The sequence below is a fragment of the Delphinapterus leucas genome, chromosome 8, assembly GCF_059928025.1.
Source record: "Delphinapterus leucas isolate spDelLeu-1000000601 "Yukka" chromosome 8, BTC_Dleu_Yukka2, whole genome shotgun sequence".
Lineage (NCBI taxonomy): Eukaryota > Metazoa > Chordata > Mammalia > Artiodactyla > Monodontidae > Delphinapterus > Delphinapterus leucas.
Window position 1 is genome coordinate 22,165,908 of NC_143136.1, and position 20,381 is coordinate 22,186,288.

The window sequence follows — 20,381 nt, forward strand, 5'->3', positions numbered from 1 at the left end:
TCTGGGCTCGGCCGCCCGCGCCGGCTGCGCTTTTCAGGGGAGGAGAGAGAGCCCTAGGCGCGAGCGGGGGAGAGGGGATCTGCAGCCACTTCTTTCGTCCTCTCCTTCCCCTGTGTACCTCTACCCTTCCCTTTCCCCATCCTCCAGCCCTTACCTTCTTGGCGGCACTGAAAGGGTCTCCGCCCGCAGGTTGCGAAGGGAACCAAACTTGGTGGCGAGTTGCCTCACCGTCTGAAGATGCTCGGGGATCCGGGGCCCCGGCTGCTGCTGCTGCTGACCGTCCTGTCCCTGGGGACAGCGGTGCCCTCCACTGGAGCCTCGAAGAGCAAGAGGCAGGCTCAGCAGGTCATTCAGCCCCAGTCCCCGTTGGCTGTCAGCCAAAGCAAGCGTGAGTACTGACCTCGGACTGAAACAGGCTGTTGCAGGGATGGGACCCGTAAAGCCAACCGAAGTTGTGGCTGAAGTTTTGCGCGCGCGCGCGTGTAGAGAGTGTGCACTCCTTAATGAGAGAAACCGGCTGGGGAACCAAAAGACTTGCTTTGAGCAGGCTGGTTCTGAGGGCCTAGAATAAGATAATGCCTTGGAGAACAGGGGCTCTGCGAGGTCCCGCAGTGCTCTTACCAACTCAGGTCTAAGTCCTATGAATTCATCAAAACTTGCCTTTAAAGAGAAAATGATGTATGCCTTTAAACTTTCCATGTGGGATTACTGTGGGGTTAAACGTTTTCAAAATGGGGGTGAGGAGATGGTAGCTAAATAACTGTGTTGTTCCTACTTTGAATGAGATGTGTTACTGGTTCAGATTGCATCCTGAGGCCCCCAGGATGCTTCTCCAAGAAGAGAGATCGGAAATCCTCTTCCAGTTTTTCAGACACACCCTCCCTTTTCCTTGGCTAAAGGAAACTGCTGAATGTTGCCCTTCTTGACTTATTACCCCCAAAGAGCACTGAAATTCCTTGCATGTTTTAAAATGTAGTTCCCAGTTATCTGCTTTTCAAAATGTTTCCACGCCTTTGATGCAGACCCCTGGCCAGATGGAAATGACATCATTGTATAACATTTAACTAAGTCGGAAGAAAAACAAAAGGAATAACCAAATATCTATGTGTGCAAATTTGCGGTTAACTCTTTAGACATCTAGTCACTTTTAATTCTCCTGTTGCTCTGATGGTTAACTTTTTCCCCTACATTTGTTGCTTAGGCTCATCAGTTTAGTTGTGCAAGAAAATTCCATCATTTGGAAAAAAGAAGGATGCAAACTTAGTGACTTTTCCCTTTAATTCTTTATAGCTGGTTGTTATGACAATGGGAAACACTATCAGATAAACCAACAATGGGAGCGCACCTACCTGGGCAGTGCCTTGGTCTGCACCTGTTATGGAGGGAGCCGGGGCTTTAACTGCGAGAGCAAGCCTGAACGTAAGTGGGGGCGGGGGGGGGGGGAGCCTGTCTTGTACTTAATATCTTCTCATAGATGGAGAAGTAGTGCCTGTTAATTAAAGTTAGCATTAGTAATAAAATTACATTCACCATTTCCCCAATAGAATTATTTGTCATTTCCTCTTGAAAAATGTTTAATAACTGCTTATATTTGCTTTTCACATGTTCCTTTTACCTTTAAAACAGAAGAACAAATGTATCTCAAAGTAGTTCCCAGAGTCTTTTTTTGGGGTTTTACTTTCCCAAAGCCTTTGATGAAAAAAAAAAAGAAAAATGTTGTGTGTTCCTGCTTCCTCCAAAAAAAAAAATGATTATAACATTTTAATTTATTAGAAAGTAATTTCAAATCTTAAACTGTAAAATTATGGGACAGAAAACACTTTGGGCAGTACATTGTAAAGTGATTTGTCCCCTGCAGTTCAACATAAAATCATTAACCACTTCAAAGTTGTCCTTCCTTTATGACCCTTGATATATTTCTTGTAAATTCTGGCAACTCCTACAGAGAAGCACTGATGAGGCTAAAATGGAAATAGTAGGATTAATAACTGACAGTGCCTGGGGAGGGGCGGGAGGAGGGGCTCTTCAGATTGTTTATTTTTATGTGGACCTTGGTTTGTCTTTCTGAGCCAGAGAGGTGAATCCAAAGCCCTTCCTTCACAATCTAGCCGGTCCTAAGGTCATACGTTACGGCTTTTTCCTAAGGGCCTGAGAATCCTTTCCAATGGCTATTCATTTCCAGAAAATTAGAGAACTTGTCAAAGATTGAAAACTGAGGCTTTATTAGAGCCTAGGGTAAAATCGAGATCTCCCATGTCAATTTTTTTTAAACTTTCCGTTTGCCCCTTGCTACTCGTAGAATGGAAAAGTGAGTTTTCCTTTGGATGGGAGTAGTGAAAGAGAAAAGCTTTTACATATGTAAGGCTCATGTGAACTTTCCTTCTCCCCTCAGCTGAAGAGACTTGCTTTGATAAGTACACCGGGAACACTTACCGGGTGGGCGACACTTACGAGCGCCCTAAGGACTCCATGATCTGGGACTGCACCTGCATTGGGGCTGGGCGAGGGAGAATAAGCTGCACCATTGCAAGTAAGAATGGCCTTCTGTCAAGGGATGCTAAAATAGCACAATATGAATTTTTCCATTACCATCACTGTCACTTTCTGTTATCCATGACTGGATATTCCTAATTTGGGGATTACCCTAGGTGACCAGGCAGTTTTCTGTGGCCACCCGACTGGTTCCTGTGCTTCTGGAAGGTGGCTCTGAGCATAGGTGGAGTCAATGTTTAGTCTGTGTGCATTTATGAGTGTGTGTGTGTGTGTGTGTGTGTGTGTGTGTGTACACGTGTACGTACATAACATAACCACGTGGATTTCTTGGGTTCCATTCCATTCTTAGATGAGTTGCCCATTTTACATTATCTGGGCATCTTCAAGCCAGACTGACCATGTGGTGATCTGCAGTGATTGGGAAGATGGTCACCAAGAGTGAATTAACCATTGTGTGGTCTGCTCTTCTTGTTTGCAATGCCCAGACCTCTTGGATCTCACAGAAAACAGTCTGATCTCTTTGTAACCAGTAGTTTATGCCCGGGAAGCAGATCTCTATTCCCAGGAATAATATGGAATGATTAGCCAGATAGTGTTTCCAGGGTGCTCTGGGATCGGGACTGACTCTCAGCAATTCTAGTTTAGCTAAGTCAGACTTTCCAGTATGATTCATTGGGTTACCGATAGATTCTATTAACATAGCATTTAGTTTTTTTTAATCCATCGTTGTATAAAGTCACTTGATGGCTCTGTCCAAAAGACAAATCAGCCTCTTGTGGATAAGCCCGATCAGTCTTCCCCATATTTAATGTCAGGCTTTATCCAAGTGTACTGGTAAATCTTAAGAGTCAGTGTCCCATAGCGTTTACAGTCCAGTGGACAGTTTAACCTTTCCATGTGCCCTTGTGTTTAATAGCCTAGAAAAGTACCCAGATTTCCACACTTGCTATATATACATCTATTTCTTTCCATCAAAATGACATTTCTAGGGTGAAATACAGACTCTCCACATCCTGAAAGCTGGAATGCTAGGCCTGATGTGGCTTTTTCATTGAATTAGTCTCAGACTCAACCCGCTGTGTATGTGTAGAGGCCATGCCTGGCAACCTTTCTTTTCTGCTTTAGAACCCAATTTCCTGTGATCTCTCTGGGGAACCAGGATTTATGTCTCCTTTCTTTGCCATTCAAATTTTCTCTGTGGTTTCCCATTGTGCTTAAACAAGACATTTAATTGAATGATCCAAAGTGATCAGACATGTTAACTTTTCCCCTGTCTCTGATGGGAAAGCTGTTCTCTTACTTTGGCTAAGCTAAGTGCCTGTCCTGGTTGGAACATGAGACTTTTCTTAAAAATATTTTCTATACCACTCTCTCTAACATTGGCTTTTTATCTTGAACAGACCGCTGCCATGAAGGGGGTCAGTCCTACAAGATTGGTGACACCTGGAGGAGACCACACGAGACTGGTGGTTACATGTTGGAGTGTGTGTGTCTCGGTAACGGGAAAGGAGAATGGACCTGCAAACCCATAGGTGTGTGACTCCTGGGGATGAATGAAGGGTGGGGAGGCACAGTTAAAATATTGGGTTGAGCCAAAATCTACTTGGACAAGATATATGAATTCCAATAAAAAAGATAACAAACTGAGAATTCTATTTCAAATAATGAAATCTTATTAATCCATAGTCTTCTTAAAGGAATCAGATCAAAAAGTGCCAACCATGTATAGATGTCTTAATTTTGTTTCAAAAACACAAGATAGAGTTGAAAGATTTAGGAAGAAGTCATTTGTTTTCTCTAAGATCTGATTTCAGATTTCTCCTTGGTCAAGATGACAGTTATTTAAAAGAAAAAAAAATGACCCTTTTGACATATTTCTTTATTGGAACGCACTGGACAAAAACACGATATGGTGTGTGCTCTGTCATCCCCTTGGTCATTTTTTGTCAAAATAAAAATTGCTGAGTTTCTTTTTGTGTCAATCCTCAGCTGAATTCTATTGATACAAATCTAAAAGTTTTTGACTATAAATTTTATTCTGATTGTTCTCTAATTCAGAGGCTTTTATTTTTCTTTGTATTGTCTCTGTTTTTACAGCAATCCAAATTTTAAATAGCTTTCTTGTCATTTTATTTAGGCATTAATAATTGGTCTTTCATAATTAAGGTTGGAATTTTGCATATTTACTCTCCCTCTGGATACATACATAGATCTTTTTCACTCAAAATACTGGTGTGAATAATGGTACTAGCGGAAAATATACAGTCCATGTACTTATTAGGAGAACAGAATTTCTGCCTGCCAACTTGGCTCGAGCTTTCTTTCGTTTTGGTTACACTATGTGCTTAGTTACAGGGCGTGCCTTTCTTTTTGAACAGAGTACCACTTAAAAAAATGTGGCTGGATTTTTGCTTACACAGTACAATTTAAATTACAGGGAAACTGCCCAATTCAAAATAACCCCTTTTTTTTCTGTTTTTTTTTCAAATTCCCCTACAGCTGAGAAATGTTTTGATCACGCTGCTGGGACTTCCTACGTTGTCGGGGAGACCTGGGAAAAGCCTTATCAAGGCTGGATGATGGTGGATTGTACTTGTCTGGGAGAAGGCAGTGGACGCATCACCTGTACCTCCAGAAGTATGTTTTAGATCTTTATGTTAAAGATGAGACCAGGCATTGTGTTCTGGATTCCTAGAGAGAATTGTCATGTGATGTCACTTAGAACACATCCATTTCCACCAACGTGGTAACATTTGGATGTCAAGAAAAATTCCATAAGCAGCTTACTTTGCTTCTTCAAAGAAGACTAAATTTAAAAAAAACAAAACTTAGTTCAATAAGGTCTTAGGTTATCAGCTACTGAGGAAAAAACCTTAATATGCATTTAAATGCCAAATGTGTTGTGGACCTGAAGATTAGTTGCAAATGTTTCATCTAAAGTATCGCTGAGATATTTTCTAAGTAGCAAAGAAATTGTTAAAATAACAGGCAAATGCATCTTTGGTCATGTGGGTGCTCTTGACATAGAAAGGAGCTAAAGCTCTAAAGTTTTTGGTTTCCTTCTATGTTTGAATTTTAAATAAGGCATATTCATTGACAAAATTGATGAAAATAAAAAGTACTTACCCCATAGGTTAAAATTATGTGTTTATTCTAGGGTTAAGGACGGTGTCTCTTTAGGTTTACCAGTGCTGTGAAGAAGCTACCCTCTGGTATCTCTGCTGCTCTGTCTAAGATTGCCCTGGAGCCTTACTTGTTGCCTTAGGGGTTCAAAGCTCCTTTTGTGAAATTTCAAACCAATAGTGATTATAGAGTTTGCTGAAGCAAAACAGCCATTAACTATCGATGTTATAAATAAATTTAAAATCAAATCTAAATAATTTTGAACATATTTTATTTATCTAGCTTAAAGTACTTAGCCATCTTAACATGTTCATCATCCAAATTTGAATTCTTTGCAAGCAAAAAATTGTCTCTCCTGAAAAGTGATAACAATTCTAACCAAATAGTTCCCAGAACCTTCCAGTTCATTAAATCTTTTGCATTTAAAATTTTATTATGATTCTCAGACTTCCAAGACCTTGGAGGCAATGTTTTAGCTTAAGACAAATTAGATGTTTGACTTAAATTCTTATCTATTATTTAAAACTCTTCTAATAGCAAGTTGGGAAAAGTTTCTCAAAGAAAAGTCATTTATTCCATGAAATTGTATAAGCCCCTACTTTATACAAGATGGTATAGGGATGCAAAAATGAATTGGACATTAACCCAGCTTTCAAAGAGCACTTAGTAAGTAGGTCAGAGTGATGAGAAAGGCTTATACATATTCACATTCTACAAAGCACAATATTAAGGACTTCCAAGACAAATACTGACATAGTGCAATGGAAGTTCAGGGGAAGACATCACTTTTAGCTGGGAATTTGGGGAAAAGTGTAACCAGCAATGATATCTTTATTCAGACTTCTGCTGTGGTGGGAGATCAACGTGGGTGTGTATTTGTGTGAACTTACATTAACTAATTATTTTTTCTCTAACCCGGTGCAATGATTTTCTGATTCACAAACAAATCAAATCCTCTCTACTCACATTGTAGCATATGGGCAAAGCTGGATTATAATTGAAACAACCTATTTGCCAGATAATTGAACACATAGACGAGTAGTAATTTAGTTACAAATTATCATTTTATATTAATAATCCCACTTTTCCATCAGAGAGTTAACACCGAGCAATTCAAGAGAGGCCATTTTGTTATTGATGTTAAATAGATGTTTGTTTGTGGAGGTGGGGCGGGACCAGGGGAGAGAATAGTTTAGTTGGTAGAAGAAGTTGGTAGTCCCCTGAATTGTTTTACATAACAAATGAAGAAAGAGATGCTGCTATCTTTTAACTGCTCCTTTGGGGCAGTTGGGGGAGACCCTTTGAGACCTACTTGCCTCCCTATTGTTCCTAGTTTTCTAAAGAGAGTCCCCTATGGAAAGGCAGGCTGTATACAATAATGACTATGAGAAAGCCCGGAGAGCCTGAGAAGGAAAGAGAGGGGAGACTAGAAAGCCGGAGGATGAATTGGGTCAAATGAACAATGTGAAAACAATGTAGTGAATGACAGATTTGATTTTTACCAAATTTAATGAATTGAATGAATGAATGAAGACTTAATGAATGAAAAAAATTGTTTTGGCAGACAGAGAAGTGGAACTAGACTAAATCATACAGCTCCCTTCACACTGTTTCAAATGCAATCCCATCTTTCAGAAGTTAACACCCGTGGCACCACAGCTGAATATAAACGTATCATCCAAAAACAGCTCACCAAGCTTGAAACAACTCTTTTTTTAAAAAATTTTTATTAGAGTACAGTTGACTTATACAATGTTGTGTTACTTTCAGGTATACAGCAAAGTAACATACATATACATATATCCACTCTTTTTCAAATTCTTTCCCCATATAGGTTATTACAGAATATTGAATAGAGTTCCCTGTGCTATACAGTAGGTCGTTATTAGAAACAACTCTATTCTTATTTTAGGTTTGCACTGAGCACTTGCCAAGCTCGACCTGATTTACATGTTTCAGTGCTTCCTTTCTGACACAGACAGATGCAACGATCAGGACACTAGGACATCCTATAGAATTGGGGATACCTGGCGCAAGAAGGACAATCGGGGGAACCTGCTCCAATGCATCTGCACTGGCAACGGCCGTGGCGAGTGGAAGTGTGAGAGGCACACAACCCTGCAGACCACGTCTGCCGGTGAGTCTCAGGGCCAGTGGGACCCAAATGGGGGCGCCTTGCATAAAGCATTTCTGCAAATCCATCTTTCCCTTGACATGCCATTGAAGGATGATTTGCAGTGTTTTGGCTAGTAAGCTGAGTTCATTTGCGGACTCTTAGTTGTTAAAAGTTTGTTTAATGTCAAATTTTAAACTTAAATAAAAATGAAATGAAAATGGATCTTAGGGGGAAAAAATCCGTTTTAGCCCCAAGAGGTAAAACTGATGTCTAAGAAAATGCTAACCTACATGATTTATACATAAAGGTGTAGATAGATAAATATATATAGATCTATAGATGTATACGCATATGGATACACACATATACATACACATTTATATGTATTTTGAATATCTAAAGTGCATTTTAATGGAAATGTGAGATTTTTGATGAGTTACATGATCACTTGATTCTTCTGCTAGGAAAAGGGGAAAAGTACATTTGTTCTTTTTCAGAATGGAATATATCTCCTTGTCCTGACATTCTCCTTTTTTTTTGTAGCAGACACAATCCTTGATGTGTGGTTTCCATGCTCCAGCAAACTTTGTTGCATTTCATAAAATAATGCACAATCATTTTTTCCATGTATTAGCATTCACAATTTGAGAAAATCAGAGGGGGCATAGAGATGGGAAGGAATGACACAATATCTAAGCATTTTTTAAATAAAAGAAGTTTTAATTATTTCTAGTACCAGAACAAGATCTTTGAATTGTAGCTTGTTTTGTAAGAATCTAAAGAAAGAAATAGGGGAATCAAGAGTGTGTACTTCTTTATTATTCTTGCTCTGTTTTGATCAAGTTTTCACTACACAGTGTGCTAGCATTGTTGTTTAGTCTTTTATCAATTGGTCATCTAGCTAAAACTATTAATTACTTGTTTGGATTTTTTTCCTTTTGATTAGTTTTCATCTTGCTGTGAGCACTTATGAAGGTGAACAAGATTAGATTTGATAATATCTTTGAGTTATTTGATTATTTTCAGTAAGATTGCTGCTAACCAAAAAAAGAAACATTTACAAATCTCAGTCTACTGAAGTAGTTTAAATTCAAAGGGTAGTTGGGGTTAAATGTGGTAAGCATTCAATAATTGTTATCTGTTTTTATTAATATTACTAATATTATACTGAAATGACCCCATTGTTCAAAAATGTTTGAGCAACATAGGGTTAAACCAAATGGAACCTTCTACAGGATCTTAATGCTCCTTTGCACTGTGACTCTGCCAGGTGGGGTGTATGAATACAGATGCCATGTTCCCCCAACATGTGTGATTTTGGGACTGTGGTCTGAGAAGTATTTGGGTTTTAGTGTTTAGCTTACGGAGATGCTGAATTCAGTCTATCAGTCATTCTAGCTTCAGTTCTGATTCCACTCTTCCTTGGGCCTTGCCCTCGGGAGAACAAATTTCTATAAGTTGAAAGAAAAGATCAACGTATTCTGTTGTCTTACTCTGAAAGGAAAGCAGTATTAAGAGAATTGATTGGTTTTAGAAAACACCACAACAGAATTCCCAAGTAATCCTGGGGAGAAACAAACTGTGGAAGGAGGGGCAGCGAATAGAGACTCCAATATGGCTGCCCGGGGCATCCTCTGAGGAGCTCAGAGTTACATCAATGGCAGTAGGTCTGCTGCAGAGGGGCAGGGGCTTCTCAAAACAGTATCAGGAGGAGAGATGCTCAGATAGATTGGGCGAATGGGAGATGCTAAGAGAGGACGTGTGAGACAGACCATTCCAGGCCAAGGGAAAGGCATGAGGACAGCACGGGGTGCAGAAGGGAATGATGAGCAGCTCAGTGAGGCAAGAGATAGAGCAAGGACGGAAGTGGTCAGAAGCGAGCTGAAAGCAGGTTAGGTGTGGAGGATCGTGAAGGCGTGAACTTTGAGCTCGCTGGAGTGAGTAAGGAGTTGTTGAAGGTATCTGCTCTGTTGAGTGGCAGAATAAAGTTGGTGATTTAGAAATATACTCTCGGTAGCTCCAGATAAGCTAGAAGATGGAAACCCCTGGGTAAACTCTTGTGGATTATTTCCTAGGCTGAGTGCAAAAGCTAATGCAGAAAGGGACGGGCATTTGTTTCCAGTCCCAGCTCAGTAACGGCACAGATTGCAGAGTCATCTGTAGGCGACCTTGAAGATCCGAGAAATCTACTGCAGAAAGTAGTTCTCTCTAAACCTGCTCTGTGCCTTGCCTTTCTTGTGCCCTTAGGATCTGGCTCCTTCACAGACGTCCGAACGGCCATTTACCAGCCACAGCCTCACCCCCAGCCGGCTCCGTACGGTCACTGTGTCACAGACAGTGGTGTGGTTTACTCCGTGGGCATGCAGTGGCTGAAGGCACAAGGAAATAAGCAAATGCTTTGCACTTGCCTGGGCAATGGAGTCAGCTGCCAAGAGACAGGTCTGCGTCATCTTTTTAAAACAGAGTACTGATAACGTTTTTATTATTTAGATTTTAAAAGGCAATACATTCATTGACCAAAAAATGTAAAACAATAAAACAAACAAGAAAAGCTTGTAATCTTACCACCCTGTAATAACAATCAGGATTTGGCATTTGATATATTTTCTTCCAGTCTTTTTAATCTATGTATTTTCTTTCCTGTAGTGAGTACTAAACTGCTATGTACTGTCTCTGTTTGTCTAAAATGTTGTTACAAGAGGTTACTTTCTGAATAGCTAATCCATCCCTATTTGGTACTCTAAATCTCAAAGTTCTGAAACTCTGTGATGTAAAGTTCTTTCAACAACCTAATGCATCTCTTCCGCGCTCTAAAAGTGGTAGTAATTATAGCAATAATAATTGGCACACGACTTTTCCCCTAGTACAGCCTCTTGTATTAATTCTTATAGCACCAACAGAGTTGTATATACACCTCCAGTATCCCTTGAGCAGCATCTTTAATTAAACCTGTAGTAATATAGCTTTGCAAATGGGAAACTGAGGCATGGTAGCAGAGGTGGTAACAAAGGATGTCAGAAGGAGAACTCAGGTGTTGCTCTACCCACAAAAAACGTGGCTTCATGAATAAGGCATTTTGACAATATTATGATCTGGTTAATACTTACAGCTGGTCATACTCAGTTTTTTTTTTTTTCCTTTTGAGGACACATGCTCAGTCTCAGTTAAGTATAAATAAGGAGCTACTGGTGGGAGATAAATGCTGCTGTATTTACTGAGACCATTTTGGTTCTGATTGTAGCTATAACCCAGACTTATGGTGGCAATTCAAATGGGGAGCCTTGCGTCCTACCATTCACCTACAACGGCAGGACTTTCTACTCCTGCACCACAGAAGGGCGACAGGATGGACATCTCTGGTGCAGCACAACTTCCAATTATGAGCAAGACCAGAAATATTCTTTCTGTACAGATCATACTGGTGAGTATCCCAAGGGAAAAACAAAACAATGAGAAAACCCCATTTCTCATGCCCTATTTTTACCAGCCAGCAAGCTAGCCATTTATTTTGAGGCTACATTTGAGAAGTATCACTCTTGTGCAGTCTGGACCCAGGAGACATGGAACTAACTTCGCAGCTAAAGATCCTTCCAAGTTTCCCAGTAATCTTGAGAAATAACACCAAGGGAAAAGCCCTCCAGTGCATTTGTTTTTGACACACTGGGATTGTTATGTGATTAAAGATATTTATATGGTAAAATCGGTAGACACTCCCACAGGGATGAAGAATATACAGGAGGCAGGCCTGAGTGCTTTTGCTTTTCTTTTGGTTAAAGCTATGTCAGTGGTCAAAGTGACCATTTAATCTTTTTTCTTTTCTTTTTTTGTCTGGGAAAATGAGAGGGAAAATTGGATTTAAATCTGTTTGAAAGGTGAAGGTGAATAATATACTTATAAGCCCCCTACACTAAGGAGGCTTAGAACTATCTTATCAGACATCTTTTATTCTGAGACAAACTCTCTGTGAATTAGTTGCAGAAACCTGGCTCTCAGAACCTTTCTGTAGTAATTCCCCGCTGTACATTGGAAAGCTCAGTTGTAATCTTTTTCTTCCTATTTGCGGGTTGTCCTGGACAGTCTTGGTTCAAACTCGAGGTGGAAATTCCAATGGTGCCTTGTGCCACTTTCCCTTCCTGTACAACAACCAAAACTACACCGACTGTACATCCGAGGGCAGGAGGGACAACATGAAATGGTGTGGAACCACACGGAACTATGACGCTGACCAGAAGTTTGGATTCTGCCCCATGGCTGGTAAGATGAAGCCCTTGTAGACAATCATTTGTGGAATAAGACAGAAGAATAATGTCCAGTTTACTCCTATTTCACCCATTAAGACAATTTTGAGATAGCAGAAAACTTTGTGATATATGTATAATCAAATATATAGGAATTATATAATTAGTTATATGATTTTAAAATCCCATTCATATAATTTAATGTCCAAAAATATGTAAATATGATAAAAATACTTTTTTTAAAGTCTGGAAATATGCATGTTTTCGGAGGTTTGTCTTTTGTAAAAAGCACACAACTGAGTAGCTCAAAACATTGAAGTGACTGCTCTAGTCACAGACCTTCAATATTTACATGCCATTTTGGAATAAGCTCTATTACTTATTAAATATCAAAATCTGTGTTTTCTGACCAGTAGGGATCTTTTTTTTAAAAGGGGGGCTCTAGTTTGTGTGAATGGAGAAAGGGGAACTAATACCCTTTATTTGTTTTCAAATTTCAAGAGTCGCTAGACTACATTTGATTTTCCGATTATAGAAACAAGAACCCACGCACTGTCAAGTGTGAATATGAGGCAATGAAACATCAGAAGAAAACTACGTACACTAACTTTTATTCCTCTCATTTCAGCAAAAGAGAATGTTGGATTTAGAAGGAAAACACGTTAGCTTACAATTCTATACCCATACACATTGTTTCCCTTTGATCTAGAATAAACTGAGGCTGGAAAAAGTTATGGGACAATAGTCAAATCCAGGCTTCTAGAACACTGCAAATCCTTTGAGTGGGTAGGCATTATTGTGGTTTACATCTCCTAACCATTCTGTAATTTTTCCGTACAACGAACCTCATCTTTGGACTATGTTTTCTCTCTTCTCTCTGGTACTCAAAACTCTACACACCCACAGAGCAACGCTGATTATTTTGAGACACACAAGACTTCTTTCCAAGTGAGAGCTCTTAGGATCACCAAACCGGACTGACAATATTGCATACGTTTTAGTCCTGTGATCATTTATCCAGTAACACGTTTCTCATCTGTTTCCAAACAGCCCACGAGGAAATCTGTACAACCAATGAAGGGATCATGTATCGCATTGGAGACCAGTGGGACAAACAGCATGATATGGGCCACATGATGAGATGCACATGTGTTGGGAACGGTCGTGGAGAATGGACATGTGTCGCCTACTCCCAGCTCCGAGGTATGCTCGCTTGTTAATGAAAATAGTTGAGAGGACAAAGAATACAGAGAGGCAGACTTTTACATGAAAACTTGTACTTTACCAAAAGCAGGAGAAGAAATATGCAATGCCACTCCATTAGTTTACTGTGCTGGATAAGTTTTGCATGTTAGACAGCCACTTAAGAAAATCTGGCTGAGCAATTCTAAGATTCTGAAACATTCCCAGGATGTAAGTACTTAGGCTGAGCCAAAAGTATGACTTCAAAGGCTAGAACACAATCACTTGATCCTTTTAGCTTGTAGGTGTGCTGTTGGATTCTTATCTAGAAAGGATGGGGTAATTTTTGTAAAGAAAAGAGACCATGCTATTCTTTTTTTTTTTTAACATCTGTCCCTAATACTTTATTAGTCACCTCTAAGCCTGTTCCCAGCTATGTGGGCTCCAAGGAGGGGGTCACCATTCACCAGCTCTCAGCTGGGAGCTTGAGAAGGCCTTGGCCTATCTCTCTGGGGTCATGGACTGTAGAGTCTAAAGGGGCCTTTCCCGGGTCAGTATGGCGCATCCAGATAGGGGCACAGATGGGGGCCAAGACCCCAAGCTTGCCACCCCTCTGCCAGGTTAGTTGTGTTTGGATCCAAATTTAAGGAGACAAAGCCATAGAGACTGATTTCTTTGTTCACTTAGTTTTTTTCCCCTTTGGACCCAGGTATAGGATATAAGGGTGTTGAACTATTAAAACTTTTTATTTTAGTTTTTCTATTTCTTTGATTTGAAAAGGAGGATTTAGGTAGAACTCGGAGCTAATAAATAGTCCATGTAGCCTCTGTGTTGACGGTGACCTGAACTTGTTCTCCTTTTATGGTGCCCAATGGGTGACACAATCCAGGACTAAAATAATTACATATGATGTTGCAGAGCTGAAAAGGACACTAGAAAGACATACAGACCAACTCCTCATTTTACAGAGGAAGGAGCTGAGTCCCAAAGAAGGAAGTAATTTTCTCAGGATCTCAGTGAGTTAGCAACAGACTTGGCCTAGTTTTTTATTGACTTTCCAGATGCCTTTTATGGTATTTATTTCCCAAATCCCAAATATCTCCCCACCCCTGCTAATCCAGAGATGAGACCATCACATCATGCTAGGCGTCCTATAAGTATGTTTAATCTCCCTTCTATTTATTGCAACAAGCAGAGATCTAAAGGTCATTATCAACCCAGCAAGAACTTTTCCGAAAGTTAAAATTTGTTGTGTATGCTTTGATTTCTAATCTTTACAAGTCTATAAGAAAGAGAATTTTTTTTTTTTGCAAAAATTGTAGTACTGATTAAGCTTTGAAAAAAATGTTTATTCTATGCCAATAGAAGAGTTACTTTAGTGGGAGGTGTTGATAATTATGTGGAAGGAAGTGTATGCTTCGCAAAGCGTAGCTTCTTTTATTTCATCAGAGAAACTTAAAATTTCTCCACCCACCCCACTGTTTCTAAACAGATCAGTGCATCGTAGACGACATCACATACAATGTGAATGACACATTCCACAAACGTCACGAAGAGGGACACATGCTGAATTGTACCTGCTTCGGTCAGGGCAGGGGCCGGTGGAAGTGCGATCCCATTGGTAAGTAGCCTCGTGTCTCTAGCTGGATTTGGACACTGAGTATAGCTAGCAAGTTTCAGATAAGGAGAGTTATTTGATATTACTTGATTGAAGCTGGCTGTAGACTTTGATCATGGCCTGCAGAGGGCTTGGCAAAGTCTCTTCTCTAATCATGGACCAATATATAATCTTGATAGTGGTAGTCATTTATTTTTGCTGAATTTGGTAACACATGAAGGTTTATTTTAATTGAAACAAATTTGTTTTGGGGTTCTGAATCATAAAGATAATTATTGTTGTGAAAGAGAACTTTCCTTTGCTGGACTGTGCAATAATGTGGACAAATGATTATGCCAGTAAATACCTCCCTCCAAATACTTTATTTTTCTTGGCTGCCCTTTTTAATAGATCTAAGCAGGTAGTGAAGGTTAAGCCTTAAAAGAGCTGTGTTACCACCTTTAATGTAATCCATTAATATTCCTTTACTCAAAGAGACATGTTGCTCACCCAGAAAACAAACTGATCAGATGAGTTTGTTTGACCTGAGATTGCCAAAGCAGAGAGGCCTGAGAGGGTTTCTTAGAAGCTGCTCAGTAAGTGTTCATTAGTTGAAATTTAGTTCAATTCATTTATATATAAAATTAAGTCCTCCACATTTTGAAGAAATGTATAAAGTTATATTTTATCCTTGCTACTCAAATGGTAAATCATTTGCATTAAAATGGATAAAATATAATATCTAATTTATTTTCCTCAAATTAATATTCAGAATGTCAATATCTACTGAAATCTAAATCTTAACATTTTTATTTAGAAATGATATTCTTTTAGAAAGCTAATTACTTCTCCCAATGGGTACTTTTTGACCATTAACTGCCTAGTAAGGTAAAAGATATGAACAAAATATTTTTTAACCGCATATATTTGTAAGGGCAGTTGCAAGTTTTTATTAAAACTAAGAATATGTGCTCTAGCACACCAAATTTAAATTTGTGGCTTCAAGTCTTCAAGGCTGCTTATCTTTTACTTGTATATATTTTAGATCAATGCCAGGATTCAGAATCCCGTACCTTTTATCAAATTGGAGAATCATGGGAGAAGTTTTTGCATGGAGTCAGGTACCAGTGCTACTGCTATGGCCGTGGCATTGGGGAGTGGGGCTGCCAGCCCATACAGACCTATCCAGGTAAGTAGCTCTATTACCGCAAATTGAGAACTGTCCACTGGGTTATAAAAACAGGGCAGCATCAGTGTTTGTTAACACTGATGGCTAACTTGGTGTCCCCTCCCTTTCCCATCCTTTTCTCATGTCACTTTCTAATCATCAGTGAAATTTTTTACTAAAATGGTTTTCCTTTGTCCAAAATCAAGTAGAAGGAGTAGAAGGCTGTGAAAATGTGCCTGTATGTAAACTTGTTTCTTAACTTTGTAGAACATTCCATTAGGTTAAAACACGGGCTAATTTCATTTCTCGTCTGTACATGAAAATAGAAACCATGAAGTGAGCGATGCTGGGAGTAAAGGTCAGGGTTTTATGTTATGGTTCTTAACAGAGAAGATGCATGGAGAAATTGCATGAAATACAACATAGGGTATGTGTCCATTTAGCATTTCATCCAGGCCCTCTTTTTGTCAAAATGTTCACCTGTTTGATCAGTTGGAGCCTGGAACAAAGTATCCTGGGTCAAGAGTTGAGTAACTTGGTCAGTTGTCTGCCCATGCAGTTCAAATACTCGAAAATGTTTATTGCTGGATTTTTTTCAGGTCACAGGACATAATGCCTAGCTGAAGGTGTTATACATTTTAGAAAAAATTCTTGAATTTAATTTTCACTGAGTGATTAATTACAATAAGATGAGTTGAATTATGAAACTCTAATTTTTAGGCATCAGTTATTTGAGCAATTACTGAGGTCAAAGCCTCCTGAATCTCTGTTAACTTAAGACATGGGGCCTATATTCAGAAACAGAAAGAGAGATCTTCAGGACGTTGGAATCTGCCTATGACAGAAATCAAGATTCAGTTAACTAAGTCCCTTTATAACATGATAAGAGGTTCACTGTCTAGAGAACAAGATATGAAACAACTTGGCCAAAGACAGTGTTTGCCAAGACATGGGTCCCAGCTCTGTACATGCTGCTAAGGAGATACAAGTCAAGCTTCATTCATTATTTCCTCATCTGTAAAATGGGCAGATGGTAGCTGATTACCAGCACTAACAAACAATCTGTGATCCTAGAAACCAACCACCTAGATATACCCTTTCTGAACTATGAAGAAACCTTCCTCTCCCCAGTCTTCAGACACTATCCGGGCTGCAGAAGAGGCTTTAACGGGCTCTCAGCACAGATTGACCTGGCTCTTAAATTGTATTTCATGGTAGATTTGTGTGTAGGAATCACTTAAAATAATTTTTTTGTGTAATAATTTTTTAAAATCTGATTGCAGAATTACTGTAAGTTCAGAAAGTATATAACTGAGGTGTTTTTTTCTATAATGACGCAACCAAAGGATAGAAACTTCTAAAGAAATGCTCTTAATGTCTGCGTTTATGGTTGTTATTGGTGTGGTGTGGCAATCTTGAAAATGATTTCCTTCTTTTTTTTTTTTTTTTTTTTTTTTTTATGCGGTACGCGGGCCTCTCACTGTTGTGGCCTCTCCCGTTGCGGAGCACAGGCTCCGGACGCGCAGGCTCAGCGGCCATGGGTCACGGGCCCAGCCGCTCTGCGGCATGTGGGATCTTCCCGGACCGGGGCACGAACCCGTGTCCCCTGCATCGGCAGGCAGACTCTCAACCACTGCGCCACCAGGGAAGCCCGTGATTTCCTTCTTAGTGAATCGGAGAGAACTTTTTTCTCTCTCTCTTTTAAAGTAAGCCTGTTCACATAGCAGCTTGCGGGAAGCCTTTAGGTGGACATGCCAGAGATGAAATCTAGATGGGAGGGAATCTTCCTGTGTTGGAGTTTCATGTGTTGACCTTGTTCCTACTCTTTAAAAAGGGTAACAGTAGAGCGCATTGAGCATAGAGGAGATTTAGGGGAGAGGAGATTGGCCTCGGTACGCAGTCTGGGTCTTATCTGTGTGTTTGGTTTGCTCAATGGTTCCTTCCTGGCTTCTGGGGCTTTCAGAGTGTGGGAAGGATAATGGAACAACAGATTACCAGTAGGTTGTCTCTGAGCCTTGCCCTGTTTGTTCCTCCAACAGAGGACTCGGTAGAGATGTTCAAACTAACAGAAGATAAGAGGCTTTCGGTTTGTCGATAAACAGCCAGGAAAGCACAGATCTCAGCAAAATAAATAAAGAAAAAAGGGCTGAGTTGCAAACTCATAAATGTTTAACTTCTCCGGGGTCACCATTACTGGGAATTATTCATTTGGGCCTTATTTCAAACTGTTTTTAAAAGTATAGACATTGTATCATATCTCTCTACTTAACTATTTTATTGTCAGTTTGATCATATTGAATAAGAGAGGGAGTAAAGTTTTCCCAGTGGTGAGTCATTGCTCAGTTAATTGAAAAAGTTTTACCAATTAACCAATATCAAAAGGATTATCAAATTTTTAAATCTAAATAATGTAAATGATGTCAAAATTTTCAGATTTCTTGTCTTCAAATCATATGTAGCAAAAACAGAATAGAGTGATAGCTGGAATTTAATTGACCTTACAAATAATGGACAGCTTCTTTTCTTTCTGGACAAAAATGTGCTAAATGCAAGACATCCCATTACTGTTTAATGCAGTTCCCTTAAAGGTGAGCTATGGCACAAGCCCGAAATGGAAAACATAGGATTTCAAAGCAGCCCTTGAAATTTGAGAACGAAAACTTCTGTTGTTTTGCTCCATCACTGAGTAAAAACCACTGCTCCTGTTTCTTTTCCCTCCCTTCTCCTTTACTCTCCTCATCCTGTGGACATAGCAGCAAGATAAGCTTAACGGTAGGCAGTAAAAGTCATTTGTGTTATCCTTCTAAAACTTAACCTTGATAGACATTTAACCATCATAATTTTTTTAAAGACTATTTTTTAAAAGCAGTTTTACATTCACAGCAAGGTTGAAAGGAAGGTACAGAGATTTCCCGTGTTCCCCCTGCCCCAACACATGCACAACTTCCCCTAATTCAACATCCCCACCAGAGTGGTACATTTGTTACAATCGAGAACCTACATTGACACTTTATCACCCAAAGTCCATGGTTTGTGTTAGGGATGACTCTTGGTGCTGTACATTCACGGCATCATAAACTGTTTCCCCTCAAAATCATGGTTGCTAAATTAAACAAAATACATATCAGGTGTCTCTCAACATGAGGAAAGTATGGTAGGGTTTCTTTAAAGGATCAATATTTAAACAACGTTATACCAATTATTGTAAGTAATTTAAGGATGTGATATTCCTATATTTACTGGTATGTATGGGAGTACTTTAAATAATCACATTTCTAAAATTTTGCCTCAGTGTTTATTTTTAAAAACTTATTTACGTTCATAAGGATCTTCAAAAGCGGTGATTTAAAGAGGGTCATGCGGGCTTCCCTGGTGGCGCAGTGGTTGAGAGTCCACCTGCTGATGCAGGGGACGCGGGTTCGTGCCCCGGTCCGGGAGGATCCCACATGCTGCGGAGCGGCTGAGCCCGTGAGCCATGGCCGCTGGGCCTGCGTGTCCGGAGCCTGTGCTCCGCAGCGGGAGGGGCCGCAACAGTGAGAGCCCCGTGTACCGCAAAAAAAAAAAAAAAAAAAAAAAAAGAGGGTCATGCAACTGACTTCTGCCAATTAATTAAAACAAACACCCTGCCATGTTCTGTGAAATATATACCACTTTAGAATTAAAAATTGAGAATTTTATATATTAATTTTGGTTTTCATATAGCTTACAAATATGTGCATTAGATGAAATTAAGATTCAAAGAATGTTTGTTAGTCTTCAGCCAACTTTGAATTATTCTCAGTGTGGAAGTGAGTATATTATTCTAGAACTTTTGAGTCTACCCAGATATGCAAGTTGTATATTTGTTCTGCTAGAAAAAACTTTGTTCTCAAAGAGAATTTAATAGCAAAGATAATAATTAAGTTTGAAAATCAGTATTTTTTTCTATGACATTACAGAAAATTTAAAACTGCTTATGATCTGCTGAACTGCTTTATTAAACATGCAAAGTTTTGCTCTGTTTGACAGCGGCAGTTAGAAATTCTTGGAAAGGTTATTACAAGGAACTTTATTTTTATTTCTAAGTTGAACATTGATTGACATCATTAAAAAACAGTGTTTAGGGAAAAGATAGTGCTCTGTTCTGCAAGCGTAAATTTTCCATCTATTTCATTATTATCCTAAATGGAGTCTACCCTATGAAGAAATTGATTCCACTTCTCTTATTTTGCCTTTTTTTAAAAAAAATTATTTTATTTATTTATTTATGGCTGCATTTGGTCTTCGTTGCTGCTCGCAGGCTTTCTCTAGTTGTGGCGAGCGGGGACCACTCTTCATTTGCGGTGCTCGGGCTTCTCATTGCAGTGGCTTGTTTTGTCGCAGAGCACGGGCTTTAGCGCACGAGCTTCAGTAGTTGTGGCACGCGGGCTCAGTAGTTGTGGCTCGCTGGCTCTAGAGCGCAGGCTCAGTAGTTGTGGCGCACGG

The 20,381-nt window shown here is 39.6% G+C and overlaps 1 protein-coding gene across 8 annotated transcripts in view; it reads left to right on the top strand.

The window, feature by feature from the left end:
• The first annotated feature begins 12 nt into the window (after window positions 1–12).
• The window catches only part of FN1 (fibronectin 1), a 69,545-nt gene continuing 49,176 nt past the window's right edge, over window positions 13–20,381 (top strand). For 3 of the 8 annotated variants that reach the window (XM_022567625.3, XM_089916399.1, XM_030760483.2), the window contains exons 1-12: window positions 13–388; window positions 1,291–1,419; window positions 2,393–2,530; window positions 3,894–4,025; window positions 4,993–5,130; window positions 7,595–7,753; window positions 9,980–10,171; window positions 10,974–11,153; window positions 11,810–11,986; window positions 13,021–13,173; window positions 14,645–14,773; window positions 15,795–15,938. In XM_022567625.3, the coding sequence (XP_022423333.1) occupies window positions 238–388; window positions 1,291–1,419; window positions 2,393–2,530; window positions 3,894–4,025; window positions 4,993–5,130; window positions 7,595–7,753; window positions 9,980–10,171; window positions 10,974–11,153; window positions 11,810–11,986; window positions 13,021–13,173; window positions 14,645–14,773; window positions 15,795–15,938 (1,822 nt within the window). In that variant the 5' untranslated portion in view covers window positions 13–237. The remainder of the gene's footprint in view (window positions 389–1,290; window positions 1,420–2,392; window positions 2,531–3,893; window positions 4,026–4,992; window positions 5,131–7,594; window positions 7,754–9,979; window positions 10,172–10,973; window positions 11,154–11,809; window positions 11,987–13,020; window positions 13,174–14,644; window positions 14,774–15,794; window positions 15,939–20,381) is intronic. The other 5 variants (XM_022567626.3, XM_022567620.3, XM_022567623.3 and 2 more) reach the window with 2 other exon arrangements.